The 26392-nt window shown below is 45.2% G+C and overlaps 1 protein-coding gene across 1 annotated transcript in view; it reads right to left on the bottom strand.

Annotated features, from left to right (window-relative positions):
• LOC134398908 (amine oxidase [flavin-containing] A-like) overlaps positions 1-26171 on the bottom strand; it is a 48968-nt gene extending 22797 nt beyond the window's left edge. The window contains exons 1-4 of the mRNA XM_063126552.1: positions 26093-26171; positions 9826-9920; positions 9436-9573; positions 559-663 (exon numbers count right to left, since the gene is read on the bottom strand). Of these exons, the coding sequence (XP_062982622.1) occupies positions 559-663; positions 9436-9573; positions 9826-9920; positions 26093-26138 (384 nt within the window). The 5' untranslated portion in view covers positions 26139-26171. The remainder of the gene's footprint in view (positions 1-558; positions 664-9435; positions 9574-9825; positions 9921-26092) is intronic.
• Positions 26172-26392: the final 221 nt, after the last annotated feature.

Genomic DNA, 26392 nt, shown 5'->3' with positions numbered 1-26392 from the left:
TCTGACCTGAACAGCAAAAGGGTTCAAGTCCCAAAGTCATCCCCACACCTGCTGCTTACATCTCTGGAGGCTCTCTCTCCCCAGTCCGTCTCTCTACTATCTCTAGCAACATGTACTGGGGAATGTGCTGTCTGTTCTGAAGGTACTGCAGTCTATGTGGCCCTCACACACAGCACAAAAGACACCCTGCTACTTCCGCATATGGCTTCTCGGCAAAGAGAAGGCGTCTGCATTCATGAATAGACTAGTGACATTCCCTTGCAAATAAGGAACAGCAGGCTTGTGCCTCTGACACAGTTATTTTCCTGGAGTGCTTAAGGCAGAGTGGAACTTTGCCATTCATCATGCTGGATGATACAAACTCCTTTGCCCCATGCACTTTTGCAGTGGGAGATTTCAACGTTTATACTGTATAATGGTTAAGATACTTTGTGTTCCTTAGTAGTGCTATCTACGTGGCGATCTAATAATTTGCCATGTGAGCTTTTATAAATATTGCAAATGCTTATTCAGTGACTCCCCCAACTACACAGTATCCCTTCATTGTTCCCAGCATACCTCTTTCCCCATTCCGTCCATTGTTCTCCAGAAATTGTTAATATCTAGATGTACTAAAAAGTTCCATACTGCAGGAAACGTACCATGGGCTGGATAGGATTTCCCCTGAAACAGACAAATATAAGAAAACCATTCATTTTGTTTTCTGGCGTTCATCTTAGGTCTCCATAGGTGATATGATTAACATGCCATTACAGTGGCTAGAGCAGTAGCAGTCAATAACCAATCTGGAAATGAATGCTCAAACAGTATGCATAGATTAAGCAAAGCTAGTTGTGGTTTTCACACGAGTCCAAAGTGTAATTTCCATCGGATCATTCTGTTAAGCCACAGTCACAAACAAAGGAAAGGCATTCTTTGTGCTGAGAAATACAAATATAAGTCAAACAAATCACAAAGCAAACGCTTCGCATTACCTAGGTCCATCTAGAAATATTCAGCCAGTACAAATGCTGTCCCTGCACATGTCGGTCAAGTGACTTCATGAAAGATCACTACAGAAAATGTCACTGTTACCCAGAGGTGGCAGAGCTGAAGGGGTGGAATACTCTGGACTTTGCTCACTGAAGAGCCACTGGTGGGCTGCTCCAACCAAATCCCAGGAAGAACATCATGGCAAGGTGGAGACCAACCTTCAGCTAATGAAGTCAAAGCTGCTCTAGTGCTTGGTTTTTTCTTCCCTCCCCCATTCCTTTTCCCTTTCGTATTGTGCCTATTAGATTATGACCCTGAGAACAAGACTGTCCTCTCTTACATAGTTTGCACAACACACTGAGCTCAACATGGGTTATTTAATCCACAATGAGCCATGGTGTGCATCAGGCACCACTTTATTTATTTATTTATTACATTTCTATACCGCCCAATAGCCGGAGCTCTCTGGGCGGTTCACAAAAATTAAAACCATTCAAAGTATAAAACAACAGAATAAAACCATAATATAAAATACAATATAAAAGCTCAACCAGATAAAAACAGCAGCAATGCAAAATTACAAATTTAAAACACCAAGTTAAAATTTATTTATAGACTCTTAAAATGCTGGGAGAATAAAAAGGTCTTCACCTGGCGTCTAAAAGCATATCATGTAGGTGCCAAGCGAACCTCCATAGGGAGCACATTCCACAGCCTGGGTGCCACAGCAGAGAAGGCCCTCCTCCTGGTAGCCACCTGCCTCACTTCCTTTGGCAGGGGCTCGCGGAGAAGGACCCCTGAGGATGACCTTAGGGTCCGGGCAGGTACTGAGAATATGCAATCCCCAATGGGATAGCAACATGTCATGCGAATCTGCCCATCAGGAGTTATTCAAAGGTTAACAAGCCTTGCATTACTGTACAATAAATCAAGGGTTATGCAAGGGATGTTTAACCCTTGAACAGCCCTTAGTGGATGACACTGTGCAACCCCATCAGGGATTACATATTCAAAATGATACTTGGCCCATGTTGAGGCCAGCATGACATGCAAAACATGCCACCAGGCCACTATCTATACAGTGCTTCAGAAATGTTAGGCACTTTGTAAGTGTTAAATAACCAACACACAAGTTTTAATTTATTTATTTATTTATTTATTTATTACATTTTTATACTGCCCAATAGCCGAAGCTCTCTGGGCGGTTCATAAAAATTAAAACCATAACAAGCTTACATTATGGCCATCATTTAACAGCATAATTTTGAGCCATTAGTTCTTATGATTCTCATATTCTACTTGTAGGACAGAGCACGCTAAAGGCATTAGTTAATCATTCATATTCTGCTCTGAAGAGTTTAGCCTAACAATTAGGGTTGTACAAGCTTCGGATTCAGAATTCCAAAGCATGGCAGCCATTTCTTGTGGAATCCCCCATTTTCTGCACAGCCCAAGTGGGAAGAGAGAGAGAAATTCTTCCGCTCCAAGCATGCATTGCAGCCAATCAGAGAGCAGTATTCTCTTCTCCTTGGCAACAATGGACTAAGCCTTTGAGTGATGCTGAGTCATTTAGAGAATAATGGGCTATGCCTTTGTTGTCATTTAAAGAATAGAAAGGGAAAGTTGAGAAAACTAGAGGTAGAAACTATAGTTGCAGCTGCAGGAGTGCCATGCCCACTTCTTGTATGCAAATGAGATATTCATGAGGAGGCAGTGTTAGGTAAGGGTGAGGTGCTGCTGTTGCAGGTATGGAAGACTGAGATGAGAGAGGGGAGGCGCCTTGCACCTCTCTCCCACACACACCTCCCACACTCCTGTACCCTTTTGTAGCTTTCACAATATAAAACAAGGGTGCTGAACCTCTTTCAGCCTGAGGGCCAAATTCCATTGCGGAGAAGCTCTGGGGGGGGGCACATTCCAGTGGTGGTGGGGCTGAAGGCTAAAGGGGCAAGCCAGGAACACCAGCCTATTTTAGCTTACAGCTCTTCCTGCTAGTAACCAAGCATAAGGAAAGGCATTTCAACCTTTTAGAATGGGGGGAGAGAGATGCACAAAAGCTGGGGAGCCACCAAACAATTGGTTGTTGGGGAAAGGGGGTGGGGCCAAGGGAAGGGGTGAAGCCATCTAAAGAACCCCAGAGGACCAGATCTGACTCACTGGCTTGAGGTTCCGGGATTCAGGATTCATTGTGTTGTTACCATATGCTTCCCTCCCTAGAGTTATGGTCAATCACCCAAATAATATTTCTTTGGAACTGAAGTTATGGTGGAGTCTACATTTCTCATGAGGTTGGGCTGAGCCTATCCTGGAAGATGTAGAGGAGCCATTTCCGACACCCATTAGCTACACAAGTGAGCACTATGTCAACTCTGACAGACATCCGCAGACCAGACCAGAAGAAAACTGTAGTCAGTGCAGACAGAGTATTGCACAAGGCACTGTACAACTCAATTTCTCCTTGTTTTGTTGACTTCTTCTCATTATTCTTAGTGCTAAAGTACTGAATTAGTAGTAGAGATGAGGTCTTTGGAGAAAGCTAGAAGTGCACTCGCAACATTTTGTTTAGACAAAGGGCCTTGCTAGACCACGGGTTAGCGCGGTGCAAGGCCCGTGCTCGTCCCTGTGCGTCCAAATAACGCACAGGGGATCCCAGCCTCAGCCAGGGCTCGAGCCGTCCTGGCACCGCACTAACCAAAACCACCTGTAGCATGGTTCTTCCCGCAGTCCTGGCCTCAGGTCGGGCTGAGGCCAGGACTGTGTGCTCGTGGACCCGTCCTCCGCTTTTCCCGGCTACCGCACTTACACACGAATAGCTGGGAAAAGCGGTGGACGGGCCGCAGCGCTCCCACTGCCGCTGAGTCCCCAGCCTCCATTTCCCACCCCCCATGTCGCCGACCTGTGTTGGCCTCTGCCGCGAGTGCCCGGCCAGGGGACATGGCAGCGCCGGCCATCACAGGCCGGGGACTCGGTGGCAGAGGCCAACACAGGCCGGCGACATGGGGAGGGGCGGGAAACGGAGGCCGGGGACATCAGGAAGGAAATTGTGGGATCGGACATCGTGGGGGGGGGCAGGGGGGCAGGAGAATGGGGCCAGGGGATCGGACATCGTGGGGGCGGGGTAAGTAATAAAATCTATTTATTACAGACACTCTTGGATGAGACTGATTATCTGGATCCATTTCAGTCGGGCTTCAGGCCTGGTTTTGGCACGGAAACAGCCTTGGTCGCCCTGTATGATGACCTTTGTCAGGAGAAAGACAGGAGAGGGAGTATGACTCTGTTGATTCTCCTCGACCTCTCAGCGGCTTTCGATACCATTGACCATGGTATCCTTCTGGGACGACTCGCTGAGCTGGGAGTGGGAGGTACTGCTCTGCAGTGGTTCCGCTCTTATTTGGCGGGTCGGTTACAGAAGGTGGTGCTTGGGGAACATTATTCAGCCCCGTGGACTCTCAAGTATGGGGTCCTGCAGGGGTCGGTTTTGTCCCCCATGTTGTTTAACATTTACATGAAGCTGCTGGGTGCTGTCATCCGGAGCTTTGGAGTGTGCTGTCATCAGTATGCTGATGACACACAGCTCTATTTCTCCTTTTCATCTTCAGCAGGAGAGGCTATGGATGTGTTGAACCGGTGCCTGGCTGCGACAATGGACTGGATGAGGGCTAATAAACTGAAACGCAATCCAGACAAGACTGAGATGCTGTTAGTAGGTGATTCCGCTGACAGGATGGTTCGTGTTCTACCGGTTCTGGATGGGATTGCACTCACCCTGAAGGAGCAGGTTCATAGCTTGGGGGTTCTTTTAGATCCATCATTGTCACTTGAGGCTCAGGTGACCTCGGTGGCATGGAGTGCCTTTTACAAACTCCGGTTGGTGGCCCAGCTATGCCCCTATCTGGACAGGGATAACCTGGCTTCAGTTGTCCATGCTCTGGTAACCTCCAAGTTAGATTACTGCAATGCACTCTACGTAGGGCTGCCTTTGAAGATGGTTCGGAAGCTGCAGCTAGTGCAAAATGTAGCGGCAAGACTGATTTCGGGAACCAGAAGGTATGACCATATAACACCTGCTCTGGTCCACTTGCATTGGCTGCCTGTATGTTTCCGAGCCCAATTCAAGGTGCTGGTTTTAACCTATAAAGCCTTACATGGCTTGGGACCACAATACTTGATGGAACGCCTCTCCCGACGTGAATATACCCTGCCACTACATTCAACATCTAAGGTCCTCCTCTGGGTGCCTACTCCGAGAGAGGCTCGGAGTGTGGCAACGAGGGACAGGGCCTTTTCGGTGGTGGCCCCCAGACTATGGAATGATCTCCCTGACAAGGCTTGCCTGGCGCCAATGCTGCTATCTTTCCGGCGCCAGGTTAAGACTTTCCTCTTTGCCCAGGCATATGGCAGCACATCTTAATCACCCACATGTTTATTTTTTAAATGGTTTTTAATGCTTTATGTGTGTATGTTCTGTGTTTTAAAATTTAAAATTTTGTATACTTGTTTTTATCTCAATTTTAGAATTTCTGTAAACCGCACAGAGAGCTCTGGCTATGGGGGCGGTATTTACGTGTAAGAAAGAAAGAAAGAAAGAAAGGGGAGTCAAAAACCTTTAACACCAATACAAGAATAAAGGAATGCCTCCAGCATTTAAACAAATACAGTTTTAACAAATGGTAACAGCAACAAAGTAAGTCTCTTGTGTTCTTGTCCCTCCTTTCCCCAACCTCCAGAGGTCTCTTCAAAAAGCACAAACTGCAACCCCTCCAGCATCCCAATCCAGATGGGGGTGGGTGGGTTTGCTCCTATTTAAAAATAAATCAATCACACAATTGCTGACTGCATGAAGGGTGTCATGTCTAGTTAAGCCCTTAATTATGCATGGTGTGAAGAACTTTCTTTTGTTGGTCCTAAATTGAATTGTCAATGGATTTTATTGGATGATCCCAAGTGTGTGATATGGCACACACACACACACACACACACACACACACACACACAGAGAGAGAGAGAGAGAGAGAGAGAGAGAGAGAGAGAGAGAGAGAGAGAGAGAAATGTGGGCCCATCTTTCTGTCCAGGGCACTGCAAATCAAGACTATGGAAGGAAAAGCCCACTACTGATTTGCTTGCATGTTTGCACAAAGCCTTATATGTATTCATGTCCCGTAGTTCCTCAGTCTGGAACTGCTCTAGAAAGCAACAAAGTATTTGCAAGCTTTCTAGCATTTGCTACCATTAAAAGAAAAATGAAGCTTGTTGTATTATCTGTCTGCACTCCATAAATCCGAAATCAAAGAATGGATAATAAAATGCAATAAGCCTTGCTCAGGTTCATCATCCAGCTGCCTCAGAAATAAAGGATAATAATTACTGAGAACTGGGTAATAATTACAGAGAACTGTCATTTCTCCAGTCTTGCACTCTTGCCATATATTGGTTTTAATGAGAATGGGATTATTTTATCTTTATCCTGTATGTTTATTGTCATGATTTTAATGTTATACACCACTGTGGCATTTCTGTGTGTTCAGCAGTATATAAATTTGTAGAAATAAATAAACAAACAAACACTTAGCATGAAGAAGCTTTCCCCACCCATTCTGCCCAATTTGTTGCTAAATTTAATTTAAGAAATGGACTAGCATGAGTAGCTTGAGTGGGGGGAGGAAGAGGGACAATTAAAACCATCGCCTTCATTATCTTGGATGGGAAGAGCAGTGTGGGGTGTCCCCTTACGTAAAAGGGCCAGAACAACCCCCCAAATACTGCTGCAGCTAAATGAAATGTTAGGAAACGAAAAAGGAAATCACAGAATCACTTTTGATGGACACACCTTGCTTAACCTGGCCTTTTCTCCTGCTATAGTGCTCAGAGAGACTGGGAGATCAAGGTAATGGCTGGCTCTCCGAGGCAGGCTTTTATCTAGAGTAGCTCTGGCGGTTTAAGCTATAAATCCAATTGGATTGGCAGCAAAATTTACAGAAACATGAGAAACCTTAAAGTGCTTCCAGTCCAGGCTTTTATCATGCAATTACTCTGCCTCACACAGAATTTTCCTGGGGGTGAGTGGTCCAGATGTCATGGTCTCCCATTTCTAATCCTTCTATATTTCCCCCGAACTTCTTTCCTACCACTTTTCTTACAACCACAAGAACAACAGGAGAGCAAGGGCATGTCTATACCAGCCCTATATCCTGGGGAAGTCCCTGGATCAACCCTGTGCATCCAAATGATGCACAGGGGATCCCGGGGCAACCAGGGACAACCAGGGACTTTCCCTGGGATGTTCCGGGACCATCCTGCAGAGTGTAGGCCATGTGGCCACTGCTCCCGGGTTGTTCCTTCTTGCAGGGCACTTAGCTGCATGGGGGCAGTCTGTGCCCATCGGGGTGGAGGATGGGGAGTGGGTTCAGTTTATTTTTGTTTTTACCTTTTTTTGTGGAGGAGTGCAGTTAAGCTCCTTCTCCTTTCGTTGGGGGAAAAAATGGCCATCGCACAGCATCAAGACGCTGAGGAGGATCACAGAAGCAGGTAAGTCCACAATCCTCCCTCCCTCTACACCCATAAGGTGTAGACATGCCCCAAGATGGCAGAGTCACTAGAGTTGGGCAAACACACCTGCATCCAATTCATCAGACGTTTGCCCAGTTGCCACCTCCGTGTGCACCTGCTCCTCAGGCCGCGCAAGCTTCTTTTGAGGCCTGGCGAGGCTGACAAGCACTCAGCAGCCGTCCACCTTCACTCCAGAAATTGTCATTCCACCCCCCACCTCCGCTGCCTTTACAGCCATTTCTGCAATGGGGGAAATAAGTAATTCCCAGATCGAAGGCAGATGGCTGCTGAGCGCTCATCCGGCCTCGCAACTGCTCAGAGTGTGGAGCTGTCCACCTAGAACAGCCTTCCTCAACCTGGGGCGCTCCAGATGTGTTGGACTGCATCTCCCAGAATGCCCCAGCAGCTGGCTGGGGCATTCTGGGAGTTGTAGTCCAACACATCTGGAGCGCCCCAGGTCGAGGAAGGCTGACCTAGAAGAACCCTTATTCAGTTATCAAGCCCAAGTTTGACACATTCACAACTCTTTAGCTCATGATCACCAGATACACACCTTCTGGGAATGGATTAACAGGTTCATTCCCATACTGACTCAAGGAGAAATCATTAATCAAGACAACAATTCTTCTTCAACTGTGAGAAGGAAGTTGTTCAACCGCCCTTCACACTTTGAATTCAAATGTAAACACCCAGCTGAGTACTTGTACTTAATGGGCAGTTCTGGAAAACAACTTCTGGGGCCCATTGACACATACCATAGACCACTTTCATAGTGTTATATCCTGCTTGGTGTAGATGTGTCATGGGCCCCAACAGCTGTCAGTGCACTTCAGTGCCACTATAAAGCAGTATTGTGGCTTCTGCCTTTTATATACTTTCATAATGGAATATCCTGCTTGGTGTAGATGAGCCCTCAGTATCAAACCTGCCTGGAAATCACACCTTCTGGGCCAAGTCTCAATATTAAATCAACTCAAATATTAAATCAACTCAAATGAAGCACTCAATTCAACCCTCCCTTCAGTTCCTGTCACACCATTTTCAATTTTCCACAGCTTCGTACCCCCACATCCCAGTAGTCTTTGACATCACAGCAGATCAAGCAAATATTACAGTCTGCTCATTGCTGAAGTGAAATAGAGTGGATCACCAGGAGGGAGATAAAAAAATAAAGGGAGAGGAGGAGTCTTTAAGAGTGCAATCCTATGGGTGTTTAGACAGGGGGGGGGAGTCCTAAAATACAGCTGCCTGAGTAATTATGGAATCGTGGGACTTTTTTTCTGTCTAAACATGTATTTATTTATTTATTTATTTATTACACTTATATGTGTAATATATAAGTGTATATATACACGGAAAGATAGCAGCATTGGTGCCAGGTGAGCCTCGTCAGGGAGATCGTTCCATAGTCTGGGGGCCACCACCGAAAAGGCCCTGTCCCTCATTGCCACACTCCTTAAATCTCTAACTACAGTTGGAGAAAAACTGTAGGCTGTAAATTTGAGGTATGTAGGGTTTTAGAAGTGGAGTATTGGGATTGTACATGGCACACCTCAAATTAACCATCATACACACAAATTAACCTTGACCCCAATGAATAAAGGAACATTTCCTCATCTCCAGTCATTTCCATTGGTAGAATAATGGGCATGTTCTTTAGTTTCTGAAATGAAGATGTGAGTATTGGAGGCAGGGGGATTGCTTTGGAACAGTAACAATAAAAAGTATTGTTCTGTGAATCTACAGGGCATCATGACTGCAATAAGTTCATTTTTAAAAGACTAAAATAATATGGAACCTTCTTCTCAGATGTCAATACTTGAACAGAAAAGCCCTGCCTGACACCTATGCCCTTCACATCACAACCCATGAACAAATGCTTCCAAAGGTAGATACAGAAACCATAATTCTTACATTTGTATGCACAATGAAGGCCTCAGCGACATTCACTTTATATGTTTCTATGCCAAGTTCTTTAGCCAGTCGCAGAATTCGGTTCTGGGTAGGCCCTATGTAGGCTCCGCCAACATCTACATATTTCACTTGATTGTTCTGTCAAAAGAAAGGAAAATGCAGAAATATTAGGAGCCAATGGTTGACCTGCAACAGAAAATCCAGAAAGTGCTCGTGTCTCATTTAAAACCCACCTCAAAATTAGGCCTAATTCACAGATGCAAATTTAGAAACACTGTATCAGTTTTATATTATTAAATGATCAATATGATTAAGTAGAACCCTTCCAGGCGTTAGCACCCCCTTCCAAAATATGGTCATGGTTCAAAAACCAAACAAAGAACTACTTACCCTAATTGTAAAAGTCCGTCCGCCAACTCTGTCACGAGCCTCTAAAACCGCAACACTAAGTCCCGATTCAAACAACAACTTAGCTGCTGACATACCTGAAGCAAAGATGAAACAGTCTTATGTTGTTTCTAGCTGAACATTCCAGATGATTAATATCTGACTGGAGGTGGAGTAGAGTTATGTTGTAGCAGTATTTGAGTTCTAAGTCTATGGCCACTCAACTACATCCAGACATGTTCTGCTTATCAGGGCCGGATCTACACTAGTCTTATAATGTTGCTAGTGTCCCTTTCTAACGTGGTTCTCTGTATCACGGGGCACACTAGCGTGACTTACGTTTAGCTGTAACGTTACTGCAAGGCACATTGTTAAATCCTTTCCGTTGTTCTCCCTCTTCTCTGAGAGCTGCTGGGTTTGCTCCGCCCACTGCCTGCCTCATTCCTAGCCAGCAGTGCAGGGCAATAGCATAAGCACACACAAACCCCCTCCCAAAACATCTTAACACAAGTCACAGGGAATTGCCTGAATGCGTAGGAGCCAGCCACTTTGCTGAAGCTAAGCAAGGCTGGGTCTGGTCAGGGTTTGGATGGAAGACCAAATTGAAAAGTTTTAGCAGCAGCCCCATTTAAGCCCCGCTGGTCATGAGTTTTGGACTAGGAGCAGAGACCCTTGTTAATTTTCCTGCACGGAGCTATAGCGATCCTTTGAGCGCTCCTCAGCTCCTTTGCAAAGAGGGGGGAAATGTTAAAAAAAATCATAAAAAATCAACCAATGACCCAATTTGATTCAAATTTGGTATTTGAATTACTGTGCGAATTTTGGTGTCTTTATCTATAAAACTTACGCAGATGTAAGCATTTGTTTAAAATCCTGCTCCTGCACCCACAGCAGCGGCTCGGGCGAATCTTTTGCAAAAGGAGCACAATTAAGGCTGGATGCATGGGAGTACTTCACAATAAAAGCAGATTCTAAGGTGGAAAACTTTGCATGGAATTGTCAGTGGTTGCACAGTATAACGCTGGTGTGATTTATCTGCTGTAGCAGATAAGCTAGCAAACGGGGCGAAGGAAGGAGAACAGGAAGTGGGCGGAGCAAACCCAGCAGCTCTGCTACTCTCAGGGAAGAGGAAAATTACCGGTAGAATGAGGCACATGAATCTGTAGCCACGCTGGAACGAAGAAATAGAACCTGTAAGTACAAGTCATTTACAACGTTGGAGACCCAGGGTCACGTGACGCTATGCGTCACAGTAACCCATTCAAAACGTTAGAATAACATCAGTATAGATTCCCACCAGGTATGCCCCTCCTCATTTCTCACTTTTTCAGCACAGAACCTTCCATATTCCCAGCAATTTTTAACATCATATTCGAATCTGAATACCATGGGAACATTTTATAAAATGTATCTGATGGCTGTACGTTGAGAAACTCAATTGTATCCAATGCTGGCCATCTACCAGTGGAATGAAAACAGTGGGTGGAATGGATTTGCTCTCCGCCCTCATGCCCCCAAATGTGCTCCAAAGGGTTGGAGGACCCTCTGGAGAAAATTTCAGGGATACAGGGGCACTGCAGGGGAGGAAAGCAAGGGGGAAATGGATTAAACCCACTGTTGACTAACAACTTGAAATTAAGAATTAATTTGTACAGTTAAATTAGATGGATTCTGACAATTAAAGCTGTATTTGAGTTATTCATATCATCTATGTTCAGTTTTCTAAGGGTTTCCCTTTCATTCCTATCTTCCACTATTAATCTTACCCTTTACAGTTGATATATTTGAATGGTTAGGGGAAATCATGAGCAATGCTAGATATACAATGCACAGTTCAGCTAAAAGGTCAGGAACATCTCATAAGTTTCTTCAGGAACATCTTTATATTAGAAATTCTGAGGAGAACTAGTGCTGGTCCAAGACATTTTATTTCCTGAAGTAGAGTCCAAGTGGTTCCCAACTCCAACCAGGGACAGCCCTGGAGAGAATGAAAACACAACAAACCCTTTCTAAGATACCCATATTATGTGGACAGACTGCTTTTAGATCTCTAAAATGACATCTTTCTATCATACTCTACCAAACATTCAGCATGTCTGGGAGAAGGTCAGTCTTCTTTCAGACATGATAGCTTTGCATGAGCAGGGAGACCAATGTGTAAATCTATTCAAACATATAATCCAGCATATGCACATCTGAAGATTTGCAGTCCCATGAAGGGTTGTACCATACCTCCTGAATGTTTTCCCTCAGATCAGAACAATGCATAATAATCATACAGCTTGACATAAGATAGGGTGACCATATTTGGGAAACCAAAAAAGAGGACACCTAGTGTGTGTGTGTGGAAGCAGCTTTCTGAGTCCTGCAGAAAGTATGTTATTCCCCCGCCACCTTAAAGAACCCGATTGGAGTGGAGGAGGGGAAAGGATTTCATTCTGCACCACCACCATCCACTCCAATTGGGGCCTTTTCTATAATGTCCACGAATGACCCACTTTCCCCTTTAAGACCTCAATTGGAGCTCGGGGTGGGGGAATGATGTGCCTCAAGAAAGCATGTCATTCCCTCCTGCCATGCTAATGGCAGCCTTAAAGGGGAAGGTGTGTCATTCCAGGACATTATTGAAAATTATAGATAATCACCCGACACCATGGAAAGAACAAAAAACAGGACAAATCCTAGGGAAATCCTGACAGTTGGTCACCCTACATAAGATGCCCAAAATTAACAGAGGAATTAAACAATTGCTAGACTGGGTACATCCACTTTGAAATCTATAGCCCATGAAAATAATTGAAAGGACGTTCAATGAACGCAAGTGGGAACTGGGTCAGTCTGTTTTTGAATAAATGAATGAGGATGGTGCTAAGCAACAGGAAGAACCTCACAAAGATTACTAAATCCTTCTTAAAACAAAAATGGCAGGATAAGTAATTCTTGGGCTGTCAGTGTATTGCCTAGGAAAATGGAAGGCCTCATGCAGTAAGGAGGAATTTCTTAATGACACAAAATGTTTCAGTGCTCCCAACAATCAGAGGAAGGAAGCAGGCTTACTTCCAATCTTCCTTACGATGATGGAAAGATAATGCAGCCATTGGTTCTTGACACTATCAGCTAGCACTGAGGCAGAAGAGGAAGGCCCTTTGGAACACTGTGTCTGGTTTTCAGGCCCCTAAGCCTGGAGAGAACTTAAAAGGTCATGTCACACAAGTACTCCCTACAACAACAACACAGAGCTCAAGCCAGGAAAGCTGTACCTGCTGATTATTCCATCTATTTCCCTCCATTCCACAGCCTCATTGGAGCTTGGTAACTCCAAATGGTAAGCTACTACTCAGAGGAAAAAACGAAACTCTTGTGCTTTAAATAGGGAATGCACTCCCCAATTATGAATGAAGACCAAACTAGACATTAGACACCGATGCATGTAATATTTAAAAAAAACTAAAAGCAGTTGCAGGAGGGAGATAATCAGAAGCAGTTGAGTGGGCGGGCAGGCACATAACACCTATTCATGGGTTAAACAGTACCATCAGTATTTATGTGAAACTAGGAATTTTGTTTTGCCCTAGCGGCATCACTTTACACTTGCGAAGACATTTGCTGTTTTAATGCCCTTTAATTCATACTCATATAATACTCATATTACCTGTGCTAGTGCACGGTACTCCATTGTATCTCCCAACTTTTCTGAATGTAGCTCTGGATGCAAAAGCTTTTATGCAGAAAGCTCAGCAGTTGCAGGAGAAATTAGGCCCTGTTTTTCTCAATGTCACAAAGAAGCAATCCTAACACAAATGTGAATTGTTTGCAACCTCTTGGCATAGTATAGTCTATTTTGTTATTTGATCAGGATAAATAAGTCATGGCCCCTTCAACGGTCTGCCCAGGCGTTTCCATAGCAATTCAAATCAAGCTCCATCTACTTGGAAGTGATGCAAAAGAAAACTGCATCCCAAATCGATTCTACAGCGCTATTAAAAGACACTAAACTGTTGTTGCCACATATAGCACCAGCACTGACCTACTTCTAGAAGAAGTCCTCCAACTCATCACATCCAAACACAGATGCCCAGCGTTATATACAATTTGTGTTACAGGCCAATAAGATTAAAAGGAAGATAAAATCACGTCAGGCTGAAGATTACAAAGTGACTTTTAACAGCAGCCTGATCTGCCAAGTAGACAGTTGCTAAAGAGCTCTCTGCTTGTAGCTAAAAGTCAAAAACAAAACATCTGCAAATTCCATAAAAGTTGCTGGTGCTTATATAGCTAGCTAAGTGTGTGAAAAATGGTGCCAAGGACAAAAATGAAAAGGGGGGGGGACTACTCATTTTGGCTGACTCCCACAATGTGCTTTGTAGGAATTCCATTCATCTTAAATGGACTTTTTAAGAAACAAATTGTAGACTGGGTGTTTTATCTTAAGATTACTTTAAACAACATGCATAAACTTTAAGTTAAATGTGGTCCACATGCAAAGCATCCAACTGGAATCTACTCAACTTGAGCTGTTGTTGCAACATTACCCAAACTAATTTAAATTAATATAGCATTTTTTGAATTAGGAACAATCCTACAATTGTTCATAAATGGTATGCCTGGAACTTGGCCAGTGCTAAGATATTGGTATGATATGATACTAATATTCTACCTATATAAACATTCAGTATTGTGGATTATATAGCCCTTTCACAGCCCGGACGTAGGCAGAGTTAGGTGTGCCTATCAATTTCAACAGGTAGAACATCAATTTCAACAGGTAGAACAGGCCTAACTGCATCAGATCAAGCCGTCATTGTGTTAAATACTGTAAAATCCTTGTCTCATTCATGTCAAGTTGTTCTTAAACTGACCTCCTTTTACACCCAGGGCCTTGCTAGACCTGCTGGATAAGCCGGCAGGGAGGAGGGGCGACGGCGCACTAGAGGTAGCGTGCGCCGTCGCCGGCTTCTAGACGCATGACGCGACGGGGCAACGAGAAGCCCCGTAGCGTCGGCCATTTTTGTTTGTTTGTTTAAAGGGGCCATGTGCACCGGAGAACCTAAGTGCTTTTTAAAAAAACAATAAAGCCCCCCCGCTTCCCCTGCCCCTGATTCCCCCCAATGCCCGATGACCCCCTCCCCCCCGCTTGCCCATCCTCCCCCCATTCCCGATGGCCGATGCTTGGCCTTGTCCCCCCCCCACGCCATCCGTGATGCCCGGATTCCCCCCTGCGCCATCCCCGATGCCCTGTCCCTGGCTCTCCTTCCCTCACCCCCGATGCCCGCTCTCCTTCCCTCGCCCCCATCCCCGATGCCCGGCCTTCCCCCCCTCTCTCCTGCCGGGTCCGGCCTTCCCCCCCCCTCTCCTGCTGGGTCCGGCCTTCCCCCTCGCCCCTCTCCCCCCCCGGGATCCCCCCTGGCCCGATGGGCACAGCACTCGTATGAGCGCTGTGCCCAGTCCATGGCTTTTCCCAGCTACTCGCGAGTAAGTGAGCAGCCGCAAAAAGCCACGGACCCTGCTAGACGTTCCGCAGCCCCAGCCTGAGGCCGGGGCTGTGGAAAAGCCGGGCCATAAGCGCAGCCTAACCCCAGATTCCCCTGTGCGCCATCTGGATTCACAGGAGGGAAACCGGGCCTCACACTGCGCTAACGCCTGGTCTAGCAAGGCCCCCAGTCAACTGTGAAAACAATTGGGAACAAGATGGTGCCCTGCAGTGCCCCATAGCTCAATTGCCAAGGGGCCAAGGAATGGTCTCCCAAAGTTACTCTCTGAAAACAACCCCATAGGTAGGACCAGAACCACTGTAGCACAGTGCTTCCAATGCCCATCCCATGGAGTCGATCCAGGAGGATATCATGGTTGATGGTATCCAACGCCAATGAGAGGTCAAGCAGGATTAACAGTGTTGCACTCCCCTGTCCCTGTCTTGATAAAGGTCATCCATCAGGGCGACCAAGGCTGATTCAGACCCATAACCAGATCGAAACCCAGACTGGAATGGGTCTAGATAATCAGTATCCTCCAAGAGTGCCTGCAGTTGCTCCATGGTGAAGTGGTTTCCTGGTAATAGAGATGGAAGATCTATGAATCACAGTGACTCCCCCGCCCCACACCCTCCAATCTATGTTGGTGCTGCACTGAGTACCCAGATGGGCAGAGCTGAGTCAGATCAACCCTACCCAGCTCACGCACCCAAGTTTCAGTAATGCATGCCAGGTCAGCTTTCTCATCCATGATTAAATCATGGATGAGAGCAGCCGTATTATGATGCACTTTTGCTGTGATTTACTTTCACTGCTTCATCAATAGAAAATCTAATTATTTCTACAGTCCACTAAGAAATGAAATCTGACACTGGGCATCTTTAACTCAGTTGTTATTAGTCAAACAGGAATCTCTGTGCCAATATGAGCCAGATAACATTTCTACAACACCCTCAAGGATAAACTTTCTACCCCGTTCCTTTCTTTTCCAATATGTAGTTGGCTTTTAATGGTATTTTGTTAGCAACAACAAATAATAACTTAATTGCACTGGTCTAAAATTGCTTTTCAAGGCCTCTTCATGCAGCAACCCATTCTCAAAACCTCTTCACTTCTAGGATTATAATTCCCAGTGATATATTAATCACTAGCAGATATTCCTGGTGTTGCTCGGGTCCCTGAATAACGTTAATCTGCTTCCCTCCGCTTGTCACTGGTGCTGCTCCTCACCACTCTTTCGAGGAGTAGCATCGCCAAGAAGTGGAGGGAAGCAGCTCTCCGTGGATATGGGCAGCTCCAGACAAGGCATGCTGGGGTGTGTAGCCATCCCCCCAGATCTCTGAAATGCCTACACCTCCCAGCATGCCTTCAGTGGTCCAGAGGTGGCCCCATCCTCTGAGAGCTGCTTCCTCAACAGTTGCTGGGAGTTATAGGTATGCTGGGAGTTGTAGATGTCAGCACAGGATTTGTTTTAAATTGTTTAAATGTAGTTAAACTGCAAAAATTTGGATTTTTGGAATTTTTTTTGGGGGGGGGTACATTGTACAGGAAGACCTATCAGTATCCCAAATTTCAAGTTTGTAGCTCATCTGGAAGTGGGTAAACATTTCCGTACATACAAACCCACACACATATGTTAGAGGACATACTGTCACTGTGGCCAACACAAAGTCTTTATGCAAAACGTTTGTCCAACAGAAGTGTTTACGTAGTTAAATATTTAGAGTTGATAGTAATCTGTCAAGGGACAGTTACTTATCACACACACACACACACACACACACACACACACACAAATAGTAGATACTGGTGAGAGGAGGGGGGTGATAATTAAAGCTCTCTGTTCTCACCTGCTATGATGCTGATAATTATCACCACCCCAGCCCTCTATGGCTGCTATTTGCATTTTTTTAATATTCATGTTAGCTACAAGGACACATATGATGCTCGATCTAGCCTGGCCCTTAAGTGACAACTATTTTGCAGATAGGTAGTGTATAGAGTGTACACTAGTAAACATGGACTTAACATAAGGCTTTACAAATAGTTTTGCCAAGATTTAAGCCCTCTCACAATGACCTGGTTCACACATCATATAACCCACAGTTAACAAACCATGGGTTGTTGAGAAGTTAAGCAGGAGTGAGCATACATCCTGATTCCTGCATATCTACCTTCTCCCACTGCAATAAACAACCCAAGTAAGTATTTAATCTACCAGAGTTGGTAAAAAGGACTCCTAGCCACTGGAGATGGCTAGGCCTGCAGTGTCAGTGCTGGATCAATGAGCACGCCCAGACTACATACCTGTTCCTTTAGGGGAAGAGTAATCCTATCCAGAACAAGAACTGACACAGTCCCCAGACATGGGAGCCACCCACCCACAGAGACTCCATCTTTCCAGAATTCAGACGCAATAACCCGGTTCGCACAATTGGTAGGTTGTGGCCCCAGTGTTTTGTGGCATGTGCCAGCTACCATTGTGAACATTCAAGCCATCATGAGTGAACACAGCAGCTCATCATGATGTGTGAACCTAGGCAAGGTGACTTGTTACCATGGGTTATAAACCACAAAGAACCCATGGTTTGTAGTAGGGTTGTGGGGTGGCTTGTTAACCATGGCAACAAACTACCCTGCCCAAGTTTACACATCATGATAACCCATGGTGACTGCCTGCCACGGCTTAAATGTTCACAGTGGTGACCGGCATGCAGAGCAAACTACCATGGCTTATTTATTTAAGTCATGGTGGGCTGCAGTGCATGCTGGCTACCACTGTGAATATTTAAATTATGGTGGGTGCAGGCAATCATGCAAACTGGCCCAGTTTATTGGGCCCAACCCACCATTGCATCTAAGTACTGTCCAACACTTGCATGGCTTTCCCTTGATTCATATGATACAGAGAAATACAGCCAGGTGTCATCAACATACTGATGGCACCTTGTTCCAAATCCCATAATGACGACTCCACATGGCTTCATATAGATGTTAATTAGTATCGGGGATATAATAATGCCTAGCAGCCTAAATGCCAGGGGCTGATTCCCCCAAAATTACTGTCCACCCTGCAGATAGGACTTGAACTACCACAGACTGGTGCCCCTGAAACCCATCCAACAAAATTGGTCCAGGAGGATACCATGATCAACGGTACCAAAAGAAAGTGAAAAATGCAGTAAAAGCAACAGGGAAGGCCTCCCCTGTCCCTCTCCCAGTAAAGGTCATCTTTCAGGATGACCACGGCTGATTTAGTCCCCAAACCAATCCTCTACTTTGACTGGACCAGATCAAGAGGAGTTGTTGTCACTGTAGCATTCACAGGACAAGAAAGGCCTAAACTTTCTATTTCTCAAAGCTTTCATAACTAGTTAAAATTAAAATCTGGAAATATAACCACACCAGCAATTACAATGCAACAAGAACATTTTTCTTCTTCTTCTTCCTGACCTTCTTGGTCTTGTTTAATAGCACTTTCATTTTCAATAGCTACCAGCAAATTTGAGAAGCCACTTGCCTTGATAGCAGGATGTCTTTGAATATAGCAATAAGTGGATTATTGCATGGACTGGAACATCAAAGTCATCTGTGCCAAATAAGATGATCCTCAAGGCTAATTATGAGCATAGCTGAGAGTCCATTCACTTAGAGATGTATCTGACAGCAGGGTTCTTTTCTATACTTGCATATTTCCATGACAACTCCTAGGCACAGAAAAGATCACAGCATCCTGACCAGTATTAGAGTAGTCCATCAATGGACTCAGAACCTTCTCCACCAATAGTATTCAGAGTAGTGGCCTTGATGTCCTGGCTAAGGCTGAGCCCTGGGCAAAGCTGCTGATCAATCAGGCACTTGAGTAGGCTCTGATAGGCAGAAGCTACGGCTAGCAAGGCAAGAGTCACATTCAGTCTGCAATTACGCTGGGTAAACAAGACACAGGAAGACAGAGAGCACTCTACAGGAGCAACTAGGCTGAGGTAGCTCCTCTTCGAAGGTGGTGTTTCCCCAGCAAGGGACTAACAACAACTGAAGGCTTAGGTAAGAGGTCCCTCAAAAGCTCTACCTCCCAGCCAGGTCTGACTGCAACTTCAAAGGACCTGTGCTCCTTTCTCTAGCCTTAAACTCCTACACAGCTGTGGAAGGCTTTGGGAGAACCATTCTTGGAGTCTTAGGTTGGTGGGAGGACTTTGGGGGTGGGGTGGGAGGTTCCCAAGGGATTTTCTGGAGTGGGGTGACCAGTATTTCATTGGGCTCAAGTTTCTCTTTGGGGTGATGCCAAGCCAGCAGATCCAGGGCCATGACACATGATTAAATCCCTTGATACATGAGACAAGGCCATGCCTTGCTCCTTGGAGGAACCCCGGAAGCCCCATGGGCTGGATTAGGCCTGCAGGCTGTGGGTTCTGTACGTTTAAGAGTTCCTTGGCCATAAGAAAAACAAATGGTCTTTTAAAAATATGTATTACTATTCAAAACCGGAACTTCGATTTCTTCTAACCCTGAGTCTGAGAACTAGGCAGGATCAACGCTAGGAAAAGTTCTTAAAGCATCTCCCCACCTTCAGTCTCATGCATCCAATTACTTTTACTTGTTCTGCAGCAACATGCAGTACTACAACCTGAACTGGGACACACTTATGCTATAAAATCTAATTTTAACTTCCAAACCAATACTTAAGAAAATCAGTACGGTTAGTGGCCAAAAACATAAGCTAGGAAGTCCCCAGTTCAATTGTCACTTTGGCCAGGAACTGGCTGTAGCCAAATCACATTTCCTCTCCCTCAGTTTCCCATCTGCAATAGGGAGATGATACTGGCCAAACAAGAAAATGCATATGAATATGAAGTGCTTTGAACGCTCAAAAATTGCTATACAAATGCATGTATTCCACTTTCTAGTACTTCTCTCCGGTAAAAGGTTTTCTGTAATTCTCTCTGGTAAAACGTTTTCAAAGAATCACAGAGTAGAGTTGGAAGGGGCCTATAAGGCCATCGAGTCCAACCTCCTGCTCAATGCAGGAATCTACCCTCAATTTTCTAGAAGTTAAATATCTCAATGGGCATTGGATGCTTCTTATAGTGCTCAACCACGTAAACTTGGACACAAAATAGACACTGCTTCCCTCTCATTTTTTCTTTCATCTTCTCTACAGCCACCCTATCCAGAGACTCTGTAGATAAAAGTGCTTGAGTTGCAGCAATTCAATAACTACTACAACTGGAGCCCTGTTCAGGCATTTAAGAGAATGCTTGAAGGCTCAAAGTGTGTAGTCTTAATTGGCTGCCCCACCCCATGTTCAGCAAGGTCTGAAATGGACTTCTATTTGTCTTTGCTTGAACATGAGTATAGACCTCTCTGCACGATCACAGACACAGCTGTATGACAGTTCCCAGTCACATAGAGAGTTTTACACACAAATGAGGCATGGCGATTCTACATTAAACTTATAGTATGGAAGCAGCCTTTGTCGAGAGAATTAATGGCTGTTTGTATCCCAAACAAATGTCAAAGACCACAGCATTAACTGATCTCTCTCTCTCTCTCTCTCTCTCTCTCTCTCTCTCTCTCTCTCTCTCTCTCTGTCTCTCTCTCTAAGACACATCACATCTCTCTTCACTCCTGAGAGGCAAAGTAGCAAATAAGATATAAGGAAAAGTAATGGAGGTGAAAAGGTATTCCACACACACCCCACCGCCTCCTACAAGTAGTTTTGTACATGATCACATTCCGCTCTCTATTCTACCAAGAAAATCACATCATTCATTTTGCTGGCAGCTGGACAAACCGTCGGCGCTGCTCCAGACAGCATGTTTACTGCATCTTGCTCACGTTTGTTCTGCAACAAGTCCTCTGCAGCATGTGACTCTTTTTCAGCTGGCAGGTCATAGGTCTTTGGCAGTGAAGGCTGGTGTCTCTGAAGTCAGTGGGGCAATGAATCTGCTCCAGGTTTTAGTCAGGACCAGACAAAACTCTAGCTCCTTTAGAGTTTTGACTGGTCTCGACTGTAACATGGAACGGATTCCCTGCCGCACTGACATCATTGCCACCAGCCTCCACATCACCATCTACTTCTGGAGGGTGACATTCTGAAACGGAGAGCATCCTGTGTCTGGGGAAGCTCTCCACATGATCTGAAACATTGGAAAATCAGCGGTCCAAATTGTGTCAAGAGCCTCCATGGAGAGAGGAGGCTCTCCTTTCAGACTGTCACCCTCCAGTTGCAGAGGGCAATGGAAATGCAATGTATTTAGCCTACCCAGATGAGCAACACCTAAAAAGAACTTCAGTTTCTCCATCATTTTTTTAAATTCTCAAGTTATTTATTTGATTCATGCCCCACCCTTCTACAAAGTTATTTATTTGATTCATGCCCCACCCTTCTACAAAGTTATTTATTTGATTCATGCCCCACCCTTCTACAAAGTTATTTATTTGATTCATGCCCCACCCTTCTACAAAGTTATTTATTTGATTCATGCCCCACCCTTCTACAAAGTTATTTATTTGATTCATGCCCCACCCTTCTACAAAGAAAATGGCACTCAAGCCAGCTTTACATCCTGAACATGAAGGTATTTGAAAATGTTGGTTAATTCTGATCAAAAACAAAATTCTTAACCAGGTCTCTCATTACCAGAAGGATATATTTCAATTAAGGGCTTAATTTCCCAAACGAACACAATGAAGGGTTTAATTTCTCAAATTGGGCTCAAGTTGCTTGAAGTCAAATTCTTGGATCCTGGAGCTTCCCTCCCCCCCAAATCTGGACATTTGGGGTTTGGCTGTGGCATTGCCGGCCATTCAGAAAGCAACCCCACCCCTTCAAGACATTCTCTTTATTATTACTCAACAGGGTTATGCAGCTGGGACCTGGCAGTGAAAGCAGATTCAGGGGACAGACCCTGGCTCAAATTAAATTATGACATACTTCCGTCAGAGACCTCTGCCCTTTAAATCAGAATAATAACACTGCCGTCAATCGGAATGGGATGCTTGTTTCTTGGCAGGCATTGCTGAGATACGGGATTGGAGAGAGGTCATTTTTAGTTTCCACTTATACTTGCTGCGGCAAGGATCCAAGAAGCCATATGACACAGCCAACTGGTACTGAAGAACAGGAGCAAGGCTGGTACTTTGTGTCTGTTGCCTTGGCTGACACAGCCATTGTGACCCAAAAGATTAGCAGAAAAATAAAGACTAAATAAGAGGGATTAAAATAACAACAACAAGTATCAGAGGCAGTAAGGCTATAGATACCAGTTGCTGGGGAACATGGGTGGGAGGGTGCTGTTGCACCATGTCTTGCTTGTGGATCCCTTGTCAACAGCTGGTTGGCCACTGTGTGAACAGAGTGCTGGAGTAGATGGATCTTTGGTCTGATCCAGCAGGGCTCTTCTTCTGTTCTTAACCTGAGTATGGATAAGCTAGTTAAATTATGCTTTACAGCCCAGTTCTATGCATGCTCGCTTTGAAGGAAGACCCTTTCACATGGTCCATTGCTTACTCATGGTCTTGCCTTAAACCTAGGCCCTTTCTACACCTAAGGATTATCCCAGGAAAATGGAGGGATCATCCCTGCCTGCTTCCGAGATCCCTTGTGTGTCATTTGCATGCACAGAGATGATCTCAGGATGATCCCGGGGAAAAGGCATGTGTAGAAACGACCCTAAACTCATATCTTGACTGTTGTTGTTTCAGGAAGCTTTCCTTGAGTGACCAGGTGTGGTTTTACCAGGACTTGGGTTTTATCAGAACTCCGTTTCTTTTTAAACTAACATTTTTTAATATGGTGTTTTTATTCTTTTATTCTGTTGTTCACTGCTCTGAACTCTTTTGGATATGGAGCAATATATAAATATTGTCAATAAAATAAATAAATGCAGTAAGGGCACAATCCTATGTATGTTTAAATGGGAAAAGATAGACAATTCCCAGTATTCCCCAATGGTCCATTTGAGGACCATTGTGTTCCCTGTTTTTGCTGTACAGTGTTTGTACATTCTGGAACTATTTTTGTCTGTAATTCAGATTGTCTGGCTTTCCATGTGCTCTTCTGTGTCTTGGTCACTGTACATAAATATGAGTTTTGAATATCATCCCATTTCTTTTAGTAAATACCTTGATTCTCTTTAGTTTCGATTGCAGACCCCAAAATCCCAAAAGGTCCACATTCTGGATTTCTGCTTTGGTTAGATTTTGGAGTCTTGATGGTCTGTTGTATTCCTTCCCCCTCCCTGTTTTTGGAGTTTTTCATTAAAGAAATCTTTTTTTTTCTTTTTACAAAAGAGGGGCTTACTTCTAGGGAAGTGTGCACAAGAATGTAATGTAATAGTGCAAACCCATGCATGAAAACTCTGTTCTACTGAGTTCAATAAGACTTAATCCCAGTGAGACTCATCCTTGAAAATATAATGTAAGAGTGAAATTAACAAACCTGTATCGGAGAAGGGACAACTCTTAGTGCCTGCAGAAAGGATATGTTGGCCTTTGCTCTAAGGGGAGTAAGTTATAGTGCTGATGTGACATTTCGATTAAATTGCATGTGTGATCCTCAAAAATGTGCCATGTGTTCAACCAGGCGAAGGAAGAGAGTTTAAATGTAACAAGAAATAACAGAGGCTTATGCTCCCCTTCAGCAACAGTAATACATACTGTATCTGTAGAAAGAGATGCATGGCAACAATTCAATGTCAGGGTGCTTCCAGATGGAGGGCTCCTAGTGCTATAAATCAAAAGGCACAGTGTGTACTGACACTGTCCTTTCCTCCTTAATATTCTTTGTTCTGTTCTGTTTTTGTTTTTTGCAGAAAGAAAATAGCAGTAAGAAAATTGGGGCTGTGGGGAGGTTACAAAAATGGAAGATGTTGATGTCTGGGGCCTCCTCTAACATTTGGTGAATGAAGCAGGGTGTTTGCACACTGAAAGCCTTGTCTGGAAGCAGCCTCATTTCCTTGGTTGACATGGATGTGTCCTAAAGTCTTCTGCATCCATGTGCAAGACTCTGCTTCATGTTTGCTAGTCCTGGGTACAAAAACAGAAGAGGATCTCAACAGGTGTCAAGCTTGGCTGGAAGATACCATTTTTTAAAGGATGACTCCATGTATTCCTCTTTGTTATGTCCCAAAGGATTATTTTAATTCAAAACACGTTGGTTCTCAGCATCTCCTCATAACAAACTGTTTCCTAACTCCTGCTAAGATCCAACTTGGAGTGGAACAAGATTGCCTGCTACAGCCTCCTGTACAGGGACAAGATTCTCTTCCTAAGAAATGAGCTGATGCTAATATATGATGAGACCAGACGAGAATAGGAGAAGCCAAAGTAGGCAGAGCTAAAAGTGATTGTAGGGCAAAAAAAACCTAAATAAAGCAAAATGCCACAATAGGCAGTGTAAAAAAGCAAAGCAAAAGCAAACAATGCACAACCTTGTACTCTCTCAGTCCAGAATAACTCCCACTTTGTGATTCTAGTAGAAATCACCCATCCACCACCCCAGTCACTGCAATCCTAAACACATCTATTCAAAAATAAATCCCATTTAATTCAATGGGGCAAAATCATAAATAAGAGGTATAACACTGCAGTTTATTCACCCAGAAGCATGGATTGAATGGCTGGGGGAAAGGGCTGAAAAAGCAAATCTCGTTTAATTCAATGGGTTATACTCTTAGGGTGGGAAATACCTGCCCTACTTCAGCTATTGTCACCTTATAACAACCAGTATAGTGCACAGAGGCCTTCTCCTGGCTTAGCAGGCAGCTGCAACATGCAACATGCTTAGCTACAGGGAGATAAAGGGAACTGTCCTTGAATACTCAGTCAGCACCTCTTCTGTGTCACTCTTGGCTGTCTCTGCAACTCTACCAATCTCCTAACTCCATTTTGCAACATTTACCCAGGACTAGTTTCCATGATTTACTTATTAAACACACACACACACACACATACACACACCTCCATTTTTGTATCTCCTGCACCTTCCTGCTTAGGCCTCTTGAGATGACAACAGTAGCTTGTCACATCTCCAGTATTGGCCTCAATACGTTTTTGGAGACTGAAGTCAATTCCTGGACTCCAGGCCAGATCTGGAGGGTTGGCAACCCTAGCCAAGCGCCACCCTCCCCCAGATGTTTTGGACTACAACTCCCAGCCTTCCTGACGATTGGCCACGCCGGCGTGGGCCAATGGGAGTGGAAGTCCAAAAACGTGTGGAAGACGGCAGGCTGGGAGAGGCTGGATCAGCAGATCAAGTGGGAGTAAGGAACCCATGTTCCTTCGGGCTCGCGGTGTCGCAGCACAACGGAGACTGGTGGTATGTGACAAGATCAGCACGCTCAAGGCTGGGAAAGAGTCGCTTTCCTGGTTTGTGGATCGCTGAACAGACGCATCAGCCTTCAGGGCTATTTAGCGCCTGTTAGACGGACGGCTCTCCTTCCCTCCCCGCGGTACTCGCCATCCATTGGACCTGCGGAGGTCCTTTTACGAAAGTTACCACAACCCTCCTCCCTCGTTGTGAATACTTTTTTCCCCTTTTTCCTTTTCTCCTTTTCTTTTTTATAAACAAACAAGTTGCTCCCCCGTTTCCCGCGAGCGCTCCAAACGCTTCCAACTTGACCCGCCGCCGGCTCAACTTTCCCCGCCCGCCCATTGCCTTTCTCTTGCGGAGAAGCCTGTCGCCTAACCGCGAGAGCAGGAGCAAGCAGGCTGCTGGCTGGCTGGCTGGCTGGCTGGCTGGCTCGTTTTGCACCGGGGTCCCGGGTCTTTGGGCCAAGAAGCGCGCGCCGTCCACTGACCTGAGATGCCGCCCCCAATCACCACCACGTCGCAGTTGGAGCTCATGGTTGCTGCCCTCTTCGCGGCGGCGCCCGCTACCCCGGCCCCCCCTCCGTTTATCGGCGTCGCTAGCGCGCGCGCCCTGCCTTCTTCCCCTCGCCGAGCAGGACTGCCAATCGGGCGCAGCAGCGGGAGCAACAGGGAAGTTCCCAACAGGGTTTCCCTTTGTAACGCTCCGCCCACCTCGCCGCCGCCGCCGCCGCCGCCGCCAATCGCGACTGCCACCCGGGCTTGGAAAGCCGGGGAGAGGCGAGGGCGCT

Source organism: Elgaria multicarinata, chromosome 5 (genome assembly GCF_023053635.1).
Source record: "Elgaria multicarinata webbii isolate HBS135686 ecotype San Diego chromosome 5, rElgMul1.1.pri, whole genome shotgun sequence".
NCBI classification, from domain to species: domain Eukaryota; kingdom Metazoa; phylum Chordata; class Lepidosauria; order Squamata; family Anguidae; genus Elgaria; species Elgaria multicarinata.
This window is presented reverse-complemented; position numbering and strand designations above follow the sequence as displayed.